At 42.3% G+C, this 17,997-nt stretch overlaps 2 protein-coding genes across 2 annotated transcripts; both read right to left on the bottom strand.

Annotated features, from left to right (window-relative positions):
• Nucleotides 1-195: 195 nt before the first annotated feature.
• Nucleotides 196-10,609, bottom strand: fubp1 (far upstream element (FUSE) binding protein 1). The gene is made up of 19 exons (XM_080503184.1): nt 10,475-10,609; nt 9,987-10,077; nt 8,896-8,931; nt 8,760-8,796; nt 8,632-8,678; nt 8,482-8,553; nt 8,331-8,388; nt 7,891-8,053; nt 7,705-7,803; nt 7,498-7,602; nt 7,314-7,416; nt 6,840-7,079; nt 6,571-6,731; nt 6,343-6,494; nt 5,887-5,963; nt 5,215-5,340; nt 4,300-4,362; nt 3,493-3,650; nt 196-3,410 (listed from the first exon to the last, which is right to left on the bottom strand). The coding sequence occupies exons 1-19, from the start codon at nt 10,565-10,567 to the stop codon at nt 3,390-3,392; spliced, it is 1,902 nt and encodes a 633-aa protein (XP_080359310.1). The 5' UTR covers nt 10,568-10,609; the 3' UTR covers nt 196-3,389.
• Nucleotides 10,610-11,494: 885 nt separating this feature from the next.
• On the bottom strand, nt 11,495-17,682 carry slc25a24l (solute carrier family 25 member 24, like; the record flags this gene model as incomplete). Its single annotated transcript, XM_080502872.1, has 10 exons — nt 11,495-11,682; nt 11,775-11,913; nt 11,982-12,149; nt 13,400-13,510; nt 13,606-13,743; nt 15,905-16,063; nt 16,161-16,272; nt 16,840-16,927; nt 17,359-17,485; nt 17,560-17,682. The coding sequence occupies 10 exons, from the start codon at nt 17,680-17,682 to the stop codon at nt 11,495-11,497; spliced, it is 1,353 nt and encodes a 450-aa protein (XP_080358998.1).
• Nucleotides 17,683-17,997: the final 315 nt, after the last annotated feature.

Raw genomic sequence — 17,997 nt, 5'->3', positions numbered from 1 at the left:
TTTATGATGTAGTACAAATTTAGTCTGGTTTTGTCCCACAATCCATAAGTAAATGAGAAATTGACTAAATTGTCTGTGGTTTCGCATTTACTGACACCCGATTTGCTCAGGATGCAAATTTCTTTCCCTCATGGGGGGGGAATGAAAATTAAATGTGAACTACAAGTGGCTTCATCCAATAACCAACACAAAACGTGGTTTGTTACAACTTTATTAATGAACATGGCAACATATCAAAAGTCAGAACAATTCAGAAAACAAACCAATAGACTTATAATACACAGCACATGAAACCTTGTTTACCTCTAAGGCATGCTCCTTGTTTAGTCTTCTACACCCCTCTGTGTCCAAACGTACAGTAAAAGTGACCTGACAACCCCCAGAGAATTCAAAGTACACAACAGTTCCTGTCCTCGTCCAACTTTCTAAAGCACATTTCCTGTTTACTAAAAGGTTATTGATGAAGGCATTGAAGCGAGAGAGAGAGAACAACCATCAGACAACTCCATAGTGCACCATGGTTTGGAAAAGACATCTGACCAACAATTCAGATCACAGAATTTTATAGCGTTGCTTTTTTTTTCTTTCTTGATTATCATTTCTTTTAATTACCTTATCACTGGAGCTCTTGAACGGTCTACGTTCAGCAGTGGATTGACTCAAAGGATTCCTCCTTTTGGGGACAAACTACGACACGGCCTGATTCTACGACCTAAGCCTGCAGCATCCTCCAACACTGTGAGCAAGAAGTGAAGGCAGCAGCGTTTCAATACGAGAACTTTAAACTGCACGTGAGGGCAGATTCACACCACGACAGAGATCACTCATCTTTTCAACAAAACAAAACAAAATTATAACGTTTAATCCTAGCAGATGGCAACATGGCATGCAGTTTTACTTTTTTATGTATTTCTAATCCAATCTACAGCATCAATACAGTCGCTGTCAGAAAAGAACTTACCAGAGTGTAAAAGATCAAGCCAATTATAAAATATAATGCACATACCACAATGACAACATTTCCTCCTTTGTTAAAATAAATCTAAGTTTGGAAATACAGCTCGTGTCATGCAGTTCATTCATGAAAGCAGATCTTATTAGGGCGGGGTAGGGGGGGCGGGGGTGGGAAATGGCTGTTCATTCATGAATATCTCTTGACATTTCTAACAACACAGGTAAGCATTTATTTGCATGTGTACTGGTCATGTCACTGGACGGTAAAAAAAGAAATACACTGGTTTCCTTAGGTTGTGCTTACCTGTGTTATTGCAGCAGAACCTAAGGTGCAAGGTCAGGGACGACACTGCAAAGATCAGATATAATCGCACTGTTTGCCATCAGTGAACAATGCAAAGAAATTATAATTTGCGTTTTTTTTCTTTTCTCTTTTCTTTCTTCCGACTTCAACAGCCTTATTCACAAACAGTGCTCATTCAGAACAGAAGAATCATGAATACTGAGCTTGCACTTCCACTAAATTGCATTCAACATCATGCTCAATATAGGACATTAGAAATGATCAGCAGAAACCTAAAGCATGCTACGCTGGGAAGAATTGAATATGCTGCAATTAAATGGCATTTTTTTATATATATATTTAGAGAAAAACAAAACATTGACTACGCAAATGGCACTTAGCAGGTCAGAGAAATGACAACGAACAAAATTAACCCACATCCTAAACAGTTCCTACCAGCCGCTGACATTCGAAAAAACCCCTGTTTGGAAATGCTACCTACAAACACACACAATTGAATAATTTTGAACAAGTAAAACAAAAATCAACTCTGGATGTTATGCAGTCACAAAAGGATAAATCTCAAACATGTGGTGCAAGAATCATCAAAATCTCAAGTGCTATGCCTGTCCTCAGAACAATTCATACTTACCCACAAACATGGGATGGGGGGGGGGAAAATGGCAATATTTGAGAAAAAACTATTTTGCAATTCATGAAGCATCACAAAAAAGGAGCAGAGGATGTCTCAGAGGTCAGTACTTACATTATAGGAGGGCTCAACTGATGGATGAAGACTGCTTAGCCACCCCCGGCCCTACAACATCTACCTTCTTATACCGGATAAACACTAACAAAAACGGGCACAGCAAACAACGTGACTTCTTTTTCTTAAAGCAATGTTTTTATATTAAAAAAACATTTGAAAAAATATTTTATACATGTGAGTTAGTTCACAATTGGGCATGACAAAACGTTTCAAAGGCATGTATTTCCATTCAGTGGCAATAATGCTTTAGTTGGGTTTTTGTTTTAGAACCCGACTGTCCTGGGAAAAAGAACAGCATGGAAATTGATGGAATAACACTAAAAGAAATATGCAACATTTCTCGCATTTTCTGAGGAACATGTGAAGAAGAATACTTGCTTACCGCTGTTTTTTTGTTTTGTTTTGTTTGTCTAATCTCGCCTGTGGAGGAGGAGGAAATGGCTATCAGGGCAAAACACAGTGCATACTACCTCGACAATGTCAGCAAAACAACCAGCAACGCAGTTAATGCATGAGACACCGTATATACACACACACACACACACACACTTCCTGATGGCAAACATTTTCTCTACTGCTAAAAAAAATTAAACATGTGTGAAAACAATTGCAAGTCTATCAACAACGGACGGCTGCTGGATCACTGCGTGTGCATTAAAAGTATCTACGAGCCTTTAGAGACAGTTGGAGAGAGACAGGACAGCACAACTTGGGAGTTAGCCGATTACCACTCCCCCCCCCCACGCTTTTTGGACAATCAATCAAAAAAAAACACCCACAATTTAACTCCCTTACCCACCCGACAGAGCAACACAACCTAACAGGAATTCATTCAGGTTTAGGACCACCGTAACTTACCAACACAGGAGGTTTCAGTTTGTTTTATTGCAAAAACACAACAGGCAATAGCATTTTAAAACTGAGATGATTTACATGGAAATGTCTACAGTTTAATAAACATGAGTTCTAACCACATTGAATGTATACAGGGCTGGAATGACCATATGTATAGTTACCTCACTAAAAACAAAAGCATTTACAAGAAAAACAAAGAGAAAAAAAAGAAAGAAAGAAAAAAATAAATCAAGAGGACGTGTTCGCCGGGTAATCTGCCATCTGTGTGAAACACTTTCAAACCAAGGAAATTTAAGATCTTCATCAAGGCGTCTGCATCCAAACATTTAACAAAGGATTTTGTTTCGACAATGTAGCATTTACTTTATGTCCACTTCACATTACTGGCCCTGTGCAGAGGAAATACATAGAAGATACATTGCATGTTAACAGCAGAAACAGTGGACGCAGCTTCCCAAATTTAAAATAAAAACACCTGTGTCGGGAGGAAGGGTTTTTTTTTGTTTTAGTTAGTGAGGCGGCTGCAGGTCACTGGAGCCCTGTGGGAGCCTGCAGGGGGGGGGAAGCGGTTACGGTAAAACATGGGACTGAGAATGTGAATGTGGAGAGCAGAATGTCAGCGGGGATGTACCTGAGGGGCTTGTGGCGCGGCGCCCATCGTCTGGGGATTGGCCGTGCCGTAGTACGCGGCCTGTTGCCGGTAGTACTCCGCCCAGGCGGCGCTATAGTCCGGCTGGCCCCCCGGCTGAGAGGCGGCCGCCGCGGCTGTGGCCTGAGGCGCTGCTTGACCTGGACGCGGGGATTAGAGGCCGTGTTGGTAGACTGTCACAATGAAGGGGAAATAATTCTCCACATTTTTACATTTTTAATTAAATGGCGGATGTAAGAAGGGGAACGAACCCACCACCCATGTCTTCAGGTGGCGGGTCAGAAACCTTCTGCCTTTATGTCGGGCGGCTGTGTGAGCAGCACCTCTACTTTACAGAGGGCTGCTGAGAGACACAGCCGCCCTTCAACCTCGTCACTCAGACCACATGAAGCCTGGCGTCAAATCACACTGCTTCCCTCCATTTCACAAAGACTGATTCATTAATACAGCGGGGTCGAGACGCACGTTCACGTGGGTGTTTCCACAATGTGAATTTTCTCTTGAAAAGGAGTTTTGAACACAACTCGACATCACTTTTTTTTTTAGCAAGTCTAAATACAGTAAGCTTCCAAATCATCTATTAACGCATTCACAATTTAGACAAAAGTCTCATTTTTGTTGCATTTTCCCCTAAAATATCAAGTGGTACAATTGAGAATCATTGATAATTTGCGCTCGTACTCCAACGCCACATTAAAGGAGGAGCTCCGCCTCGCTTTCAGAAGCTGGATGGATGGGCCGTGTCCGCAAAAGGCCCATAAATTCATTTTTCAAACATGGAAGACTCACCTTGTTTCTTGTAATACTCCTCCCAGGCTTTCGTGTAGTCCTGAGGTTGCTGATTCTGTTGACCTGTAAGCAAAGGAAGGCCCGTGTCAACGCCATCTGCTTGGCCAAACGCTACAAGACACAAACACAACTCCTGCATTCGTTGTAACAATAATCCACAAGTCACACATGGTCATCACTTAACCTTAGACACACACACATCCATAGAGTTTGATCCAATAACAGTAACGACATTCATGGCACCTCTGTCGTCAGTGTGGATGAAGCCCTGGCTCACTCTAGAGAATACGCTACACTAAGCTGAGAAAGAAAAAAAAAGGTGGTTCTGTGTCGGCAGCTCGGTCCTGCAGATCATGAAAGTGTTGCAGTCTAAACAAGCACAGGCCTCAAATGTTCACTCAAGTGGAGGCACAGTGGGACGGCTCCATGGCGGAAAATGCATGCCTTCAAATGCCCAGACCTGGAAAAGACGCTGCCTCGAAATCCGGTGGCTGTTTAGACTGCCTTGTGTCAATAGGTGTACACTGAAACTACGTTCGTATACCCATTTTCTTGTAATATTCCTCCCAGGCCTTGGTGTAATCTGCCTGTCCACTCTGACCTGCAGGCTGTGGGTCACCTGTCAAAAAGAACGGTACTTGTAATTAGTGAATCACTCTCAGCAGTTTGTCCTCCACCTGCCTGGGCGGGGCTCAGGAGGAACTCTACACTACCCTGGGGTAATATAAGATGTTAAAAAAAAAAAAAGAGCGAGAGAAGCAAGACCATTTTAAGGTCAAACAGCTTCAGTTTGCGACACCAGTTAAGAGGTGGGCACGTGACACTAATGGTCGGCTATGCTACTCTGGACTAGCTCTGCCTCCTCTACATGAAGCGCACACCCCGGCTCCGTGCGACGCTAAGAGCACCGGTTACCTTGACCGTTGGTCTGAGTCGTGCCGGGAGCGCCACTGGTCGGGGTCATGGGGGCCTGCGGCTGCTGGCTGTACTGAGCGTAGTATGCCGCCCACGCTGCGGCGTTGGCGTCGGCTGCGGCTTTATCTGAGAACCACAAACGACGCTACGTTAAAGTAAGCCGCGGCCAGACTGTGAGCACCGCTCCTATTGGTCACTGAGCTATGATTCTGTCCTGTGGAATCCTGGACCACCGCAGACAGGATCAATACATTTCAGTCTGGGACTATAACCAGACAAGGCAAAAACAACCTTCTCCTTGCTTCAGCATACCTAGATCTAATGATGATGTCATCACCAAGGTTTTGAAAAAGCCCAATAACGAGCCCTTCAATTAGTCAGGTGGTCTGCAACTGGGGGAGAGCTAAACCCTGCATCACACCAACTGAAAGATTTCAAGCCTTTCTAGTTTTTACTAAATCAGGATTACTGCATCTAAAATCTTAACTTTCATAATGGTTTTTTCCTATTTTTCTAACCAGCAGCTGTATATAACACAATAAGACTTATCAAAGATATTTGCTTTTAGTATTAATTGAAAAACTGACTTTCAAGGCTATTTTAGGCATTTCTGAGATACAACTAAACATTGTTGAAGTATGCCCAGACTGAGAGGATAAACCAAACACTCACTTGGATCTGGTTGTCCCTGCTGCCAGTGTGGGTAGCCGTTGCCCCATCCTTGAGGCTGATAGGGAGCAGGAGGACCACTGATGAGAGAACAACAAACACTCATCAACTCTCCATATAGCAGATGAAACCAGTAAACATTTGCTCCTAATCATTCTTGCAGAAATGTGTGAACGTTGCCATCTTGATTGTAAAGCTTCCGTTTAAGTTGCAGGTCATTGCATTTCAAAGCCTGTGCACCAACACACCAGGTCAACCGGTTCTGCTTCACTTTAAGGAGTGGCGGCTCGACTTTGGGCTTCCCTTTTATGGCCGAGCTCTTTGCATTTGGAACACCGTGGAAAATATAAATTAATCCAATCTGACGCACACCAAAACAATTCTTTGATTCTGATCAACTCGCGCTCAGGGAACCAGTGTCAATAGTCTTGCGAATCCTAAGATCGTCGGATGACTTACTGGGGTCCTGGTGGGCCCTGGTTGTATGGTCCAGGGTTGTAGGGACCCATGGGAGCACCAGGCGGTCCAGGAGGCCCTGGAGGACCATGTGGGCCCGGTCCTCCATGTGGACCCGGGGGCCCGTGTGGACCACCCATGGGGGTAACTGGACCCTGTGCGGGGAAAGAACAACAATTAGTAAAAAACACTTGCAGATTACCTTTCACAATCACATTTTCAGCAGCTCACCCCGATTTTCTCCTCCACCAGCTGCCGGGCGTAGTCAATCTGTTGGGGCGAGCCTCTGACGGTGAACATCTTTATGTTGGGGTCAGCGTTGGGCGGAGGGTTCCTCTGGAGCTCGATTCTAGCTCCAGACTGCTGGCTGATGCCTTTGATTGTCTCACCGCCTGCAAAAAGATCACACACGTACATGAATGAAAGGGACAGGAAGTAAACTAAGTTCCACCTCATCAAAATGATTCGGTTTCATTATAAACTCAATCCCCTCCTTTTACCTTTTCCAATGATCAGGCCGGTCTTCATGGTTGGGACGGTGAATGTAAACTCCTGCAAACCACCCGGGGGCCCCATGTTCCAGTTGCCCTGCCCACGGCCACGCCCCCTGCCCCCACCGTGCCCCGGGGGGCCTCCAGTCTGGACGCTCCTCAGCAGGTCAGATATGATCTCCGCTGCGTGCTGGGCCTGGTCGGGGGGACCCATGATCTGTGCTATCCTTTCTGGCGTGCTGCCGTCGTCTGGAAGTGAGGAAATCCTGACGATTAGCTTCCATCACCGAGAGCAAAACTCGAGAAATGTACATCACTGCATTTGTAAAAAAAACTACTCCACTGTAATAATCTGTGTTCAGGTCTCAGTTCATGGTTAGGGGTTATACATCAGGCTGTCAGCGTGGTGCATGTGTTTTCATCATTGACCGTACACGACTTCAACATAAATTCACACAATTCTTCTGTTCTCTGAACACTGACCGGGTTTGAACTGGATCCTGACGCCTGTGTCGTTCTGAATCTTCTTGATCATTTCTCCGTTTCTTCCAATAACGATTCCAACTGCAAACCGCGGGACGGGAACCTGCACAGACAAACAGGACCACATTCTTAAAATGTTGCCTACCAAACCAGTCAAACGGCACAACGTGACTCGGATGCTTACGTCTAAGCTGTCCCCGCCGCCGCCGCCGACGCGAGAACCATACTCTCCCCTCTGCTCCCTGAAGCCCTGATCTCTGATCAGCTCCATTACCATCTCTTTGGCTTGCTGTGGAGGGGAAAAGAAAACGCATGTAACACGACTGTAAACTGGTGAAGATTTTAAGATATATGCTCCAACACCAAAAGTGCCACATGGATCAATGCTCACCTGAACTTTGAAAGGCTCTCCTGAAATGCGCAGTGGTTTGTCTGCGCCTGTGTTTTGAGGTCCATCTTGGATCATGACCATCTTCACTCCGGCTCGTTCCTGCAGGTCGAGAGATCAGTTAGCGTTTTGGAGGGTGAAAAATTTAAAGCGCTAGCCCTCCGTGGATCCCTTTAACCGAGCACTCACCTGCAGACTCTTTATAGTTTCTCCTCCCTTCCCGATGACGAGTCCAGCTTTGGTGGCAGGGACCATAATCTCCTGAACAGTCATTCCCGGACCATCGTTGTGGTGGAAGGCCGGGGCAGGTCGGCCTTTCTCAACGATCTCCGTTAGTAGCCTCTTTGCGGTCCTGATTGGGGAAAAAACAATCAAACTTATTTGAAATGGACACAATCAACATTTTAAGATAAAATGACAGAGTACAATTTTGATTCTTGAATATTTTGTTGAAAAAGGCCAGGTCTTGCTTATTTTGAAGAAACTGGGTTACATCATTTGAAGAATACTGGCCATGGCTACATAATTTAGGCCCAGATTTGAAGAAGCCTGGGTGCTTTTTCCCCTTCCTATTGCCTATTCCTCTTAGAAAATACTAAAGAATTAGTTGTAAAGACAGAAGCACTTACTGGATTGATTCTGGCGGCCCCGTTAGTGTCACCGACCTGTCTGGCATTCCTCCACTGTCTGTAACACACACACACACACAGATGGAGACGTAAATATGAACCCAATCAGAACTGTTGAGTTGATCCAGTATGAGCCGCAAAGCAAACTTACCAGGAGCGATTTGTATTTTACATCCAGACTCCTGTTGAAGACGTGATATTTGCTCCCCTCCTCTGCCGATAACTATAAGAGAAGAAACATCTTACTCCAAACATCATGGACATTTTGTTTTCGTGTTTTACTGTTCAAATGGAAACTTACTAAATCCGACCATCCCATCGGGAACCTTGAATTCTTCTGATGTTGACCTGAGAACGACACAACAAATGCTTTCATTAAATAGTCTCAGGCAAACTGGGGAAAGTAAGATTATCGAAATAGATACCTACCTTGGAGGGCCACCCATTCCTCCAATGGCAGAAAAGGCTAAAGGAGGGGAATTGTAGAACATGAAAATGTTTATATCCATAATTCTCTATTCCTGTTGAATATTGCAGGCAGAAAGTTGACAAAAAAGTCACTCACCATCATTTGTGGCCACTTTCTTTGTCTCTGGCTGGTCTGTGACACGATACAATCGCCAGTATAAGTACGACTCATTGTACCCGCTAATCACACACTTATCAATGCTCTTCAATGTCAAAAAATAACATTTAACACATATCAAAATGATCCATCAGCATAACTTGAAATTCCAGGGTACAGTTGAGAACAATTGGAGGACTCTCATTTCTCATTTCACTATAACACAATAACACCTTATTGTGAAATAAATACTTCAAAAGGATTTTGAGAATAGCTTAGTGTATGGGAGGTTCAAAAGAGCTTTTGTTTGGCGAAAACAATACTGGAAAATCCAGCATCATCAATTAACAGTCTGCTTAATTAAATAAAGCTTTATAACAGATGAGTAGGATTAAAGATGTCAGGGTCTTGTGAAGATATCAACCATGAGCCGTAAATATCAAACTTTTGATGAGTGTGAAAGGAAAAGCAGAGGAGGCACCTTTATCGGCTTATACTGGGCAAGAAAAATAAACATTCTCTTATTTCAGATGGACACTTTGTGACGAGAGGTTTGTCATTGCCTGCTGTATACAGTCAGCAATAGTGCAGTGCAATAGTGTACTATTTCATAATGAAGAGCCAAACGTTGTTATATCAGTGGTGGCAATCTGGTTTAACACCAGGGCTTTAACACTTAAATATTAAGGTTTGTAATTCATTTAATAGTCGTGTCCACCTTTTTGGTATTTCATTCCTACACTGTTTAAACACTAACACATGGTCAGGATCAATTTTCAAACAGCTGCGGAGAACGAAATGGTGAACACATCATTCAACTCTTTGCACATGCCAAAAATTTAAATGCATTATCCACTACATCAGGGCAATGAGCCGCTCATGTGATTAGTAATAACGAACAGAAGGTTAGAGTTACTGGTAAATATGCAGTCATTTAAACAGTATATATTCAGTTAGGAACATTTCTATAAGGGGTAAATACAGTTTAGTAACTAGTAAAACACGCAGGCAAGCATTAACTATAAAGACTTGCATTAAAATCGATTTGAGCCACTGACCGATATTCAGGTTAGGCATGGGAAAATACCCACCAGCGTCCTCCAGGGGCCTTTTCTGGCCTCCGTAGCCGAACTCGTTCGATGGGGGTCCCGCAACACCATCGCCACCAATCTTTGCTGCGATCTGAGCAACAAGAGAAAGAAGAAAACGGTTGAGGTGATTTAACTTTTTTTCCGCTCTTCATAGTCTGGAGTGAGGAGTCACACAGCCTGCGGCCTTTACTTCTCTCCGGAAGTCAGCGCCAACAAAGAAGAGTATCAGATTTCACTGCAGAGAAGGCTCGGTTAATTGTACCAGCACAGATTTAAGCTCAGAAAAATTCTGGCTATTATACGATTTGTGCGAGGACTCAGCTACGATATCTGCAATCTCAGATGTTTTCATCTCGACGCTGCGGCGCAACGTTGCTAGTCACTTGTTAGCTTAGCGGAGCTAGCCGCACACTCACACGGCGGACTATAACGTGCAAGCGCATTCCGGAGAATATTCTTTTCACTAAAATATCTGGAGGTGTTTTTACCTGTCGGGCTCGCTGCAGAGCGTCTTTAAAAGCGTCGTTCATTCCGCCTCCGCTGTTAGAGGACGGGGGAGCCACGCTGCTGTAGTCTGCCATATCCCTTGCTCCTCGGCCGCTCGCTACAAGATGGCGGGATTCTTCGCGGGGGGCGGAGCGGAAAACTCGCGAGCTAATGTCCCAAAATCTCGCGATAATTCAGTTTGTAGGAAGATTAAAGAGGGAGGTTTTTCTTTTCCACCGTTGCTTATGCTTATTGCTCTTGTGGATTCGACGGACTTCTCTCTGTACAAAGCTCTTCTATCTTGTGAAGCGTGTCTACTTCCAAGCAGCAAATGCAAAAAATATAATAAGGATGTTTATTAGTCTCATAAGTGAGAAATTGCAAGGTCCAATACCTCAAAAACGCCTGGCCCAAAAACATGCTTGTGAGTTTAATTGGTGACCCTAAGTTGCTCCTAGGTGTAAATGCGAGTGCGTAGGGTCTGTCTGTGTGTTTATCTTGTGATAGACAGGTGGCCTGTCCAGAATGTACCCTGCCATCAACCTGGGGTTGGCTCCAGCGCCCCGCAACCCTGCACAGGATTAAGCAGGAGAGAAGAATTTGTTTTCCTTTAATTATTGTGGTTCAGATTCCATAACAGTGTTTATTTGAAGCAATTAGATATGATCACATTTGTCAAATCTCTTATCAAAGAAACAAATCCACTCTGTCAATGGTACACGAACAATGCCTGAAGGTTCATGAAACAGCATTTTATTATACAGTCACATCACAATCTTATTCACGTGGACCATCATAAGGGCCAGTTTGCAAACTGATTAACATCGATCATCATGAGCACTTTACTGCATTCGGTCAACCCAATGTGTTGGTTTCATGATTCTAGAATAACAAAAAAGCGTATTAGACCTTGTACGTTGCTTCATGGATTAGATGTTATTTTAGTAAACTAACAAAAATAAACAAATAAAAAAAATTCACAGTGTAAGTATTTTGTATGTGTGTTTGTGCTTGTGTGTTCTTCAAGATTCCATAGAGGAAAACAGATCTTCAAATTTCCTTGTCAGAGTGTAGTTCATCAAGGCACATGGTATAGCTCTGACAAAACTGGCTCCCATGCCATTATAGTATCCTCTAAATCCATATCTTTCATAAATCCCAATGAGTCCCCGTAATACACCCGAGGCTGGCTGCGAATCTGAGCTGAACGCTGGAAAACAGCCAGAGAAATGATGAGTCAACATTTTTTTCCGAACATGACTGGTTTAAATTCAAACTGCTCAAAGAAATGACGGCTGTTACCCTGTGCTTGCTGCTGCGTTCGGATAACTGCAAGAGGGTAACTGGTCATTTGTCCAGATGCAAAGGCCACAAAACTGAAGAAAAACAGCTGGGAGTCACTGTTGTAGGCTGGATCGTTCTTTGCCCAGGATATGATCGACTGAAAGAGAACGCCATTTAGAATATTTGAAGATTAACAGCGCTCAACTGTACAAGTGTTTGACTCACCTGATGAACTGCACACTCCACACCCGCGTAGGGGATCATACAGAGGATGCTTGGCTTGAATCCTCGATAAAAGGAAGACATAGACTCATTCCTGTAAATGGACCGGGCGCACGCTACAACGCCATGATAAGTCCCTACTTGCTGCAGGTTCAGCCTCACTTTCAACACCTGTCGGGCAGACGAAAGGGCAGCTATTACCAAACAAAACCTTTAGTGGTACATTTCAATACAGATTCATGTGGTGGAAGGAAATATTTACTACTAAATATAGATTCTTCAGACCAAACTTGAGACAGTGATAACTTATCAAGCAATTAATACCATTTCAATCCATTTACAAAAATATACAGGAAACAATCACTAGAAGGCAGACATTGTATTTCAAAATATATGAAGATGAACGAAGCACACCACACCACAGCAGGAAAAAAAAAAACATTGAGGGAAGTATTAACACTCAGGTTAAAGGACAAAATTACTTTTTTTTCATAGCACATGTAGTTTTAAGTATTTCAGGCTAAGATGGTGATTTGATCCATTTGACAGCAGCTATCTATCTAACAGTCTCACAAGGGAGACACAGCAGTTAAATCATAAAATTATATTGGGTATCAGGCCTTTGGAAGCTTTAATGGAAGTAAAAATAATAAAGATTTTAAAAAATATCAGTGTCAAACACATATTAGTTCAGGTGCCACATACAGCCCTATTTGAGTGGATCAGAGGGATAAAATAGTGCCAAAATAACCTTTGCATTTAAACTTGAAATTTTATTTGCAGTGGGCGGTGCAGATTATGTCTCTGCTACTCTTAAGAAATGTCAAAAAATCTTTACCATTTGCATGGATAGATGGATGGACTGATGGGTGTCTGTTTTAAAATACTACAATACTTGAAAGTGATGAAAATGAGTCTGAGTCACACAGTGAGGAAAAATAAATGTGTGCGCATACCTACATTATTCATGCCATGTCATTGGTCTCCTAAAATTATTCACGGCTTTGAATAACAAGTCTTTGTGCTGTCTTCACAAAGGGATAATGCGATTCAAAACGCAGTGACAGAGGTTTCTTTTTGCCAAATGGATCTGCTTTGCAGCACATCAAGTTCTGCTACAAATGTGATTTAGTTGTGATAAAAGTACGTATAAGCCTGAAAAATGGGTTCTGAGTAGATAAAAGCACCTCAAAATAAAAGAAAGTAGAAGCATGCCGCCATTAGACTCCCACTTATGTAGTACTCTACATGGACAAAAAAAAAAAAAAAATGCTACAACCACTGTCCTCAAGAGTTTTCGCTCTTGACTATTTAGGACAAGAGTGAAAAGTGAGTAATTATTGACATTCAGCTGTACGGACCAAAACAGGACAGGACAGAAGGACGTTAAAGCAATCCAACCTGCCACTGGTCTCTGATACCTCTAATGGGTAGAAGGCAGCGTGGGCCACAGCGCCGGAGATGCAACCCAAACCGAAGCGCTGCTGCACCGTCAGCGTCTCCTGCGTCCTGCTCTGGGTGTAAACTTTCATCTACGCAGACGACAGCAGGTCGCGTTAGTCGGAAAGAGGAAACCCGCTCCTGAATATTTCAAGCTGGACACCCCGAGCGGACCGCTGCGTCTCACCTGAGCGTAGATGAGACACTGCAGTGTCGACTGAGGCGTCCCTTTGAGCACGTTGACGGCGTTCCCCTGCCACATGGAGCGCAGGCCGCCCGCCCTCAGCTCCTGGAAGCCTTGAGAGAACGCTTTGGATCCGTGAACCTGAGGAGTAGACCAGAGATAATTTCGTTGATATAAATTTGATTATTTGATTTTAAACTTCTGTTGTTTGTTTTTAATGCTATCAATGGCCTGGGTCCCTCTTACTTGTCTGATATTTTAACTATACGTGACCATGGCATGGCCCTGCGTTCTTCAGTTGAGCTTCTTTTAGACATTCCAAGGTTGAGATATAAACAGTGGGGCGATCGCTCTTTTGCTGTTGCTGCTCCCAGACTGTGGAACAAACTGCCCCCTGACATTCGCACCACTGCTGATCTCGGCATTTTTAAATCAAAGCTGAAAACCCATTTTTTTTAAGTTGGCTTTTAACTCTGTCTAGGGCAGTGTATTTATTCTGTATGTTCTGTTTTTATGAATTTCTGGAAGGCTTCCACCAACCTGCAGCACTGTCGCACCTCCCACAGTCAGCACCTGTGTTTTATTTATTGTTTATATGTATTATTCTTGTATTTATTTCTTAATGTATTGTTTTTATAGCTTTGTTGTAAAGCACTTTGGGTACCATTGGGTTATTGTAAAGGGCTATACAAATAAAATTTTATCTGATTGATTGATTTTTTTTTGTGAGGTTTAAGCTTCTCCATTACAAATATCCACTGTTATTTAATTATTTCACAAATCTGTTTTGACTTTCCATTAGTGATATTTTGACTAGATTTTCCTCCTCCTTTCTCCCAAATGAAGTTTCTGAAATGTTTTGGGTAAATTATATCAGTTTTGTTTTCTTAAACCCATTATATTTTATCCCAATATCTTAATCAATCTTAACCAGATTCTGTGTGTATGATTTACATCCGTGTGTCCATGTATAGGTAGATACCATTTCCTTCCTGATCTTTGGTGTTAGAAATTTAAAAAAAAATCTGATCCTATTTTTCCAATGAAATTCTCTCATGGACGTGCATTGAATTAATAACTTATTCAGCTATTCTTTTTCAGAGATAATTTCAGCTCAATGCCTTTCATAAACAGATGTGCAGCATCAAAAATATGAAGACAATTAATCGCCAAAAACATAGTCAATGAAAAGGATGTGTTATATAAACGTTCTTTGCATTTGGTCAAATTAAAAACTTTGTGATAATACACAGATAGAAAGTGGGCTTGTAATGCACTTAGAAATAAATCAGGTTTTACTGTGAATATCAGGAACAAGCTGTGTGAAGCAGCTCTCCCTCATTATATTCAATCAAGGAGGAATGTTTTTGCGTCTATTTGGAGTTTCTTGCATTTATTTGTGTAATCATTATGATGCATTCATGTTCTGTTGGTTATACTTTGTTTTGTTATTAAAACTTTCATTTCTGAGTGCTATGTAGCAAGAAGGGCAACACATCAAAATAGTTTTTCAACGCAGGGAGACTTCCTGGTGAAATTAAAGCAAAATCTGCTTTTCAGAAAAATATACAGCAGCACTGGACAAAATGAGTACGGCTACACTGAGCACAGACAAAGATTAATAATATAAATCACATGATACTGCCATTAGCCTATTTCTAAATGCACGTAGGAAGTCCCTGCTTTATAGATATAAGTAGCACTAATCTAGCTTTAAATGACATTCAGAACTTTAAACCTTTATCAGGCATGCAATCAAGTACCACACTCCAGAGTGTTATCTGAGGGTATTTTAGTACCTTCAAGTGAATGGAAAACACCTTTATGATTTACGCAATATTTTTTATCCAATGTTTAAGGTGTCTGCAGGTGTTTCAGTCTGTTTTATCCAGTGCACTAGTAACTGATTACTTTTTTTTATTATTGTAATGCCGTTAGACTTTCTGGAGTTTCTGTGATATAACGAGTTGTCACTTTTGTTGTAAATGAAAACACCCAGAGAGCTGATGAGTAGCTGTTACTCTCTGCCATGCTCACTGTTTTTACTGTCATACATGTTTATTAGAGGAGCAATGGCCCATTAATCCAAAACTAACTCAGTGCTCGTGACAGCCAAATGAGAGACTTTCAAATTCTAAACCAGTATTCACTTCTCCTTATTATCATCTGTTAGTACATTTGTTTACGTGTGTAGTTTAATAGATTGAGTGAATTGGTTAGTAGAATTATTTTTGTAGCTCCAACAGTAATGAAGCAATTTTCCATGTATTGCACCGAACAAACAAAATGATATGCAGCTGACCTGAAGTTGGGTTTTAAGGCGATCTATGGGTGCTGTCACAGTCCGGGATACAGCGTCGGCCAGTCCCGCTGCCATGACAAAAGTCCTCCAGGCACTGAAGCCAGACGCCTCGACAGGCATCTCAATGGGCATGGCGCGACTCTCTCCGACATCGAAGACCTGCGGGAGGACAAACATCCCGTCTGGTAAACTCCTGCGTTGTTGAGTTGACAAAGAATCCAGCATCCAGTCCAGTTGCTGGCAGTAAAGATCTCACCAAGTTGTGTTTCCATGACGACACGAGTTCCCCGATGTCGTTGACGGGGTTGAGGATGATGTGGTGCAGGAATTCGCTCCAGTCCACCGTCATTGAACTGTCTTTATCCATCCTGCAAACAGTGAATAGTCCATTTCTTTAAACAGGAGAAACACGTTTCTGTCCGGCTGCACATGTTGTTGAAATCCATCTTAAAACACATTCTAGAGGTATTTTTCCCCAGAAATCAAACACTGTTTTGATTCATTTGTGATAGTGGACTGCATTGCTTCATTCACCAGCAGACAGTATCTACAAAGCTAAACATCATTGTGAGACATTGAAATATTAAACTTGCATTTTTTTTCTAAGTATTTTCAAAGGTATAATCACACTTGTTTAAACCAACTTGCATGCAAAATGTATTTATAGATAATTATGTTCGGCTTGCATTGCATACTGTATGTAATTGATCATGTAGATTGAGTACTTCCAAGTTAAGCGTGGACTCACACTCTTGAACTCAAAACCATCACTCAGCATGATATTTCATTTATAATCATAAATTAATGAGTCGTGTCCCGTGATCTCATTGTGCAGTGATACCATCACAGTTACACTTGTTTTGCTATCGCGCGCACAGTTAATAATTACTGAAATCAGCAACAGAGTCAAGAATTAGTGGGCAAAGAAATCTTACATTTGTATAATTTTTTTTGCATTCGTCTTTGAAATGACCACTCCTATTTCCTTAAACAAACATACGATGTCCTCCTGGTCAATCACCCCTGATCGAAGGAGAAATGCACAAAATTACAAACAGACAGTAGTTCAGCAGTCGTCTTCTTATCACCTGCGGTAATATCAAGCATTGGCTGTGCTTAAGGTGTCATTGTGAGTGCAAAGGCCACTGAAGAGCCTTACTGTGTACCATAAACAAAACTCATATGTGCCTGCCAGCCTTTTCTATTCGACCTTGAAAACACATTCAGTTGTCAGAGAATCAACTTTAATAATGTAAAGAAAAAGGCCAGGTGGAGTAATGCAAGTTCCTGCATATGTAGTCAAAATATTCTGTTAATATAAAGCTTAAAAAAAGTAATAATTCTTAAACTATATTATGAAATCATTGCATTTGTGTTTGCAGAATGAAATCTATACTGCTTTGGTTGATGTTCATGAGAGAATCTCTTAGAGGGCTGGGACTCTCTTAACTCACCACACTTGTTCTTGTCAAGATCATCAAAGTGTATTTTCCATTTTTTCTCTCTGTCCATCATATAACGGAGGAACTCCTTGTAATCCAGCAGGCCATCTTTGTCCGTGTCATAGGAATCAATGATATTCTAGGAGAAAGGAAATACATTGTGAATGAATTAAATCAATGACAGCTGTAGATGAGAAGAAATATGTGAATCACCTGGACTTTTGCCTCTGCTGAGAGGATCCCATGCTTCCTCATTTCGTCATGCAGCTCTGCCACCGACACAAACCCATCCTTGTTCTGGTCCAGCTTCACAAACAAGCCACGGAACTGGTCCATGGTGCGTGCAGGGAATAATAAAATCCACAATGAGCGGGGGCGGCTTCACAAAAATAGTTATCCGCATCCAGAGTATTTAAAAATAAAGTCAATATAGTAGTGATCGTAAGAGATGATTGATCTGCAGCTCTGCACCGGCGCTGACTCACTGATAATGCAGAGAGAGAGACAGAGAGAGACAGAGAGAGAGAGAGAGAGAGAGAGAGAGAGCGAGAGAGAGAGACCCAGCAGCTTTGAAGAGGTATATGTAGTTCTTGGTTGGTGCAGCAGGGGGCGCTGCGGCTGCAGAGGAACAGCCATCAGATGACTTTCCCC

This window comes from Blennius ocellaris (assembly GCF_963422515.1).
Source record: "Blennius ocellaris genome assembly, chromosome: 10".
NCBI classification, from domain to species: Eukaryota; Metazoa; Chordata; class Actinopteri; order Blenniiformes; family Blenniidae; genus Blennius; species Blennius ocellaris.
This window is presented reverse-complemented; position numbering and strand designations above follow the sequence as displayed.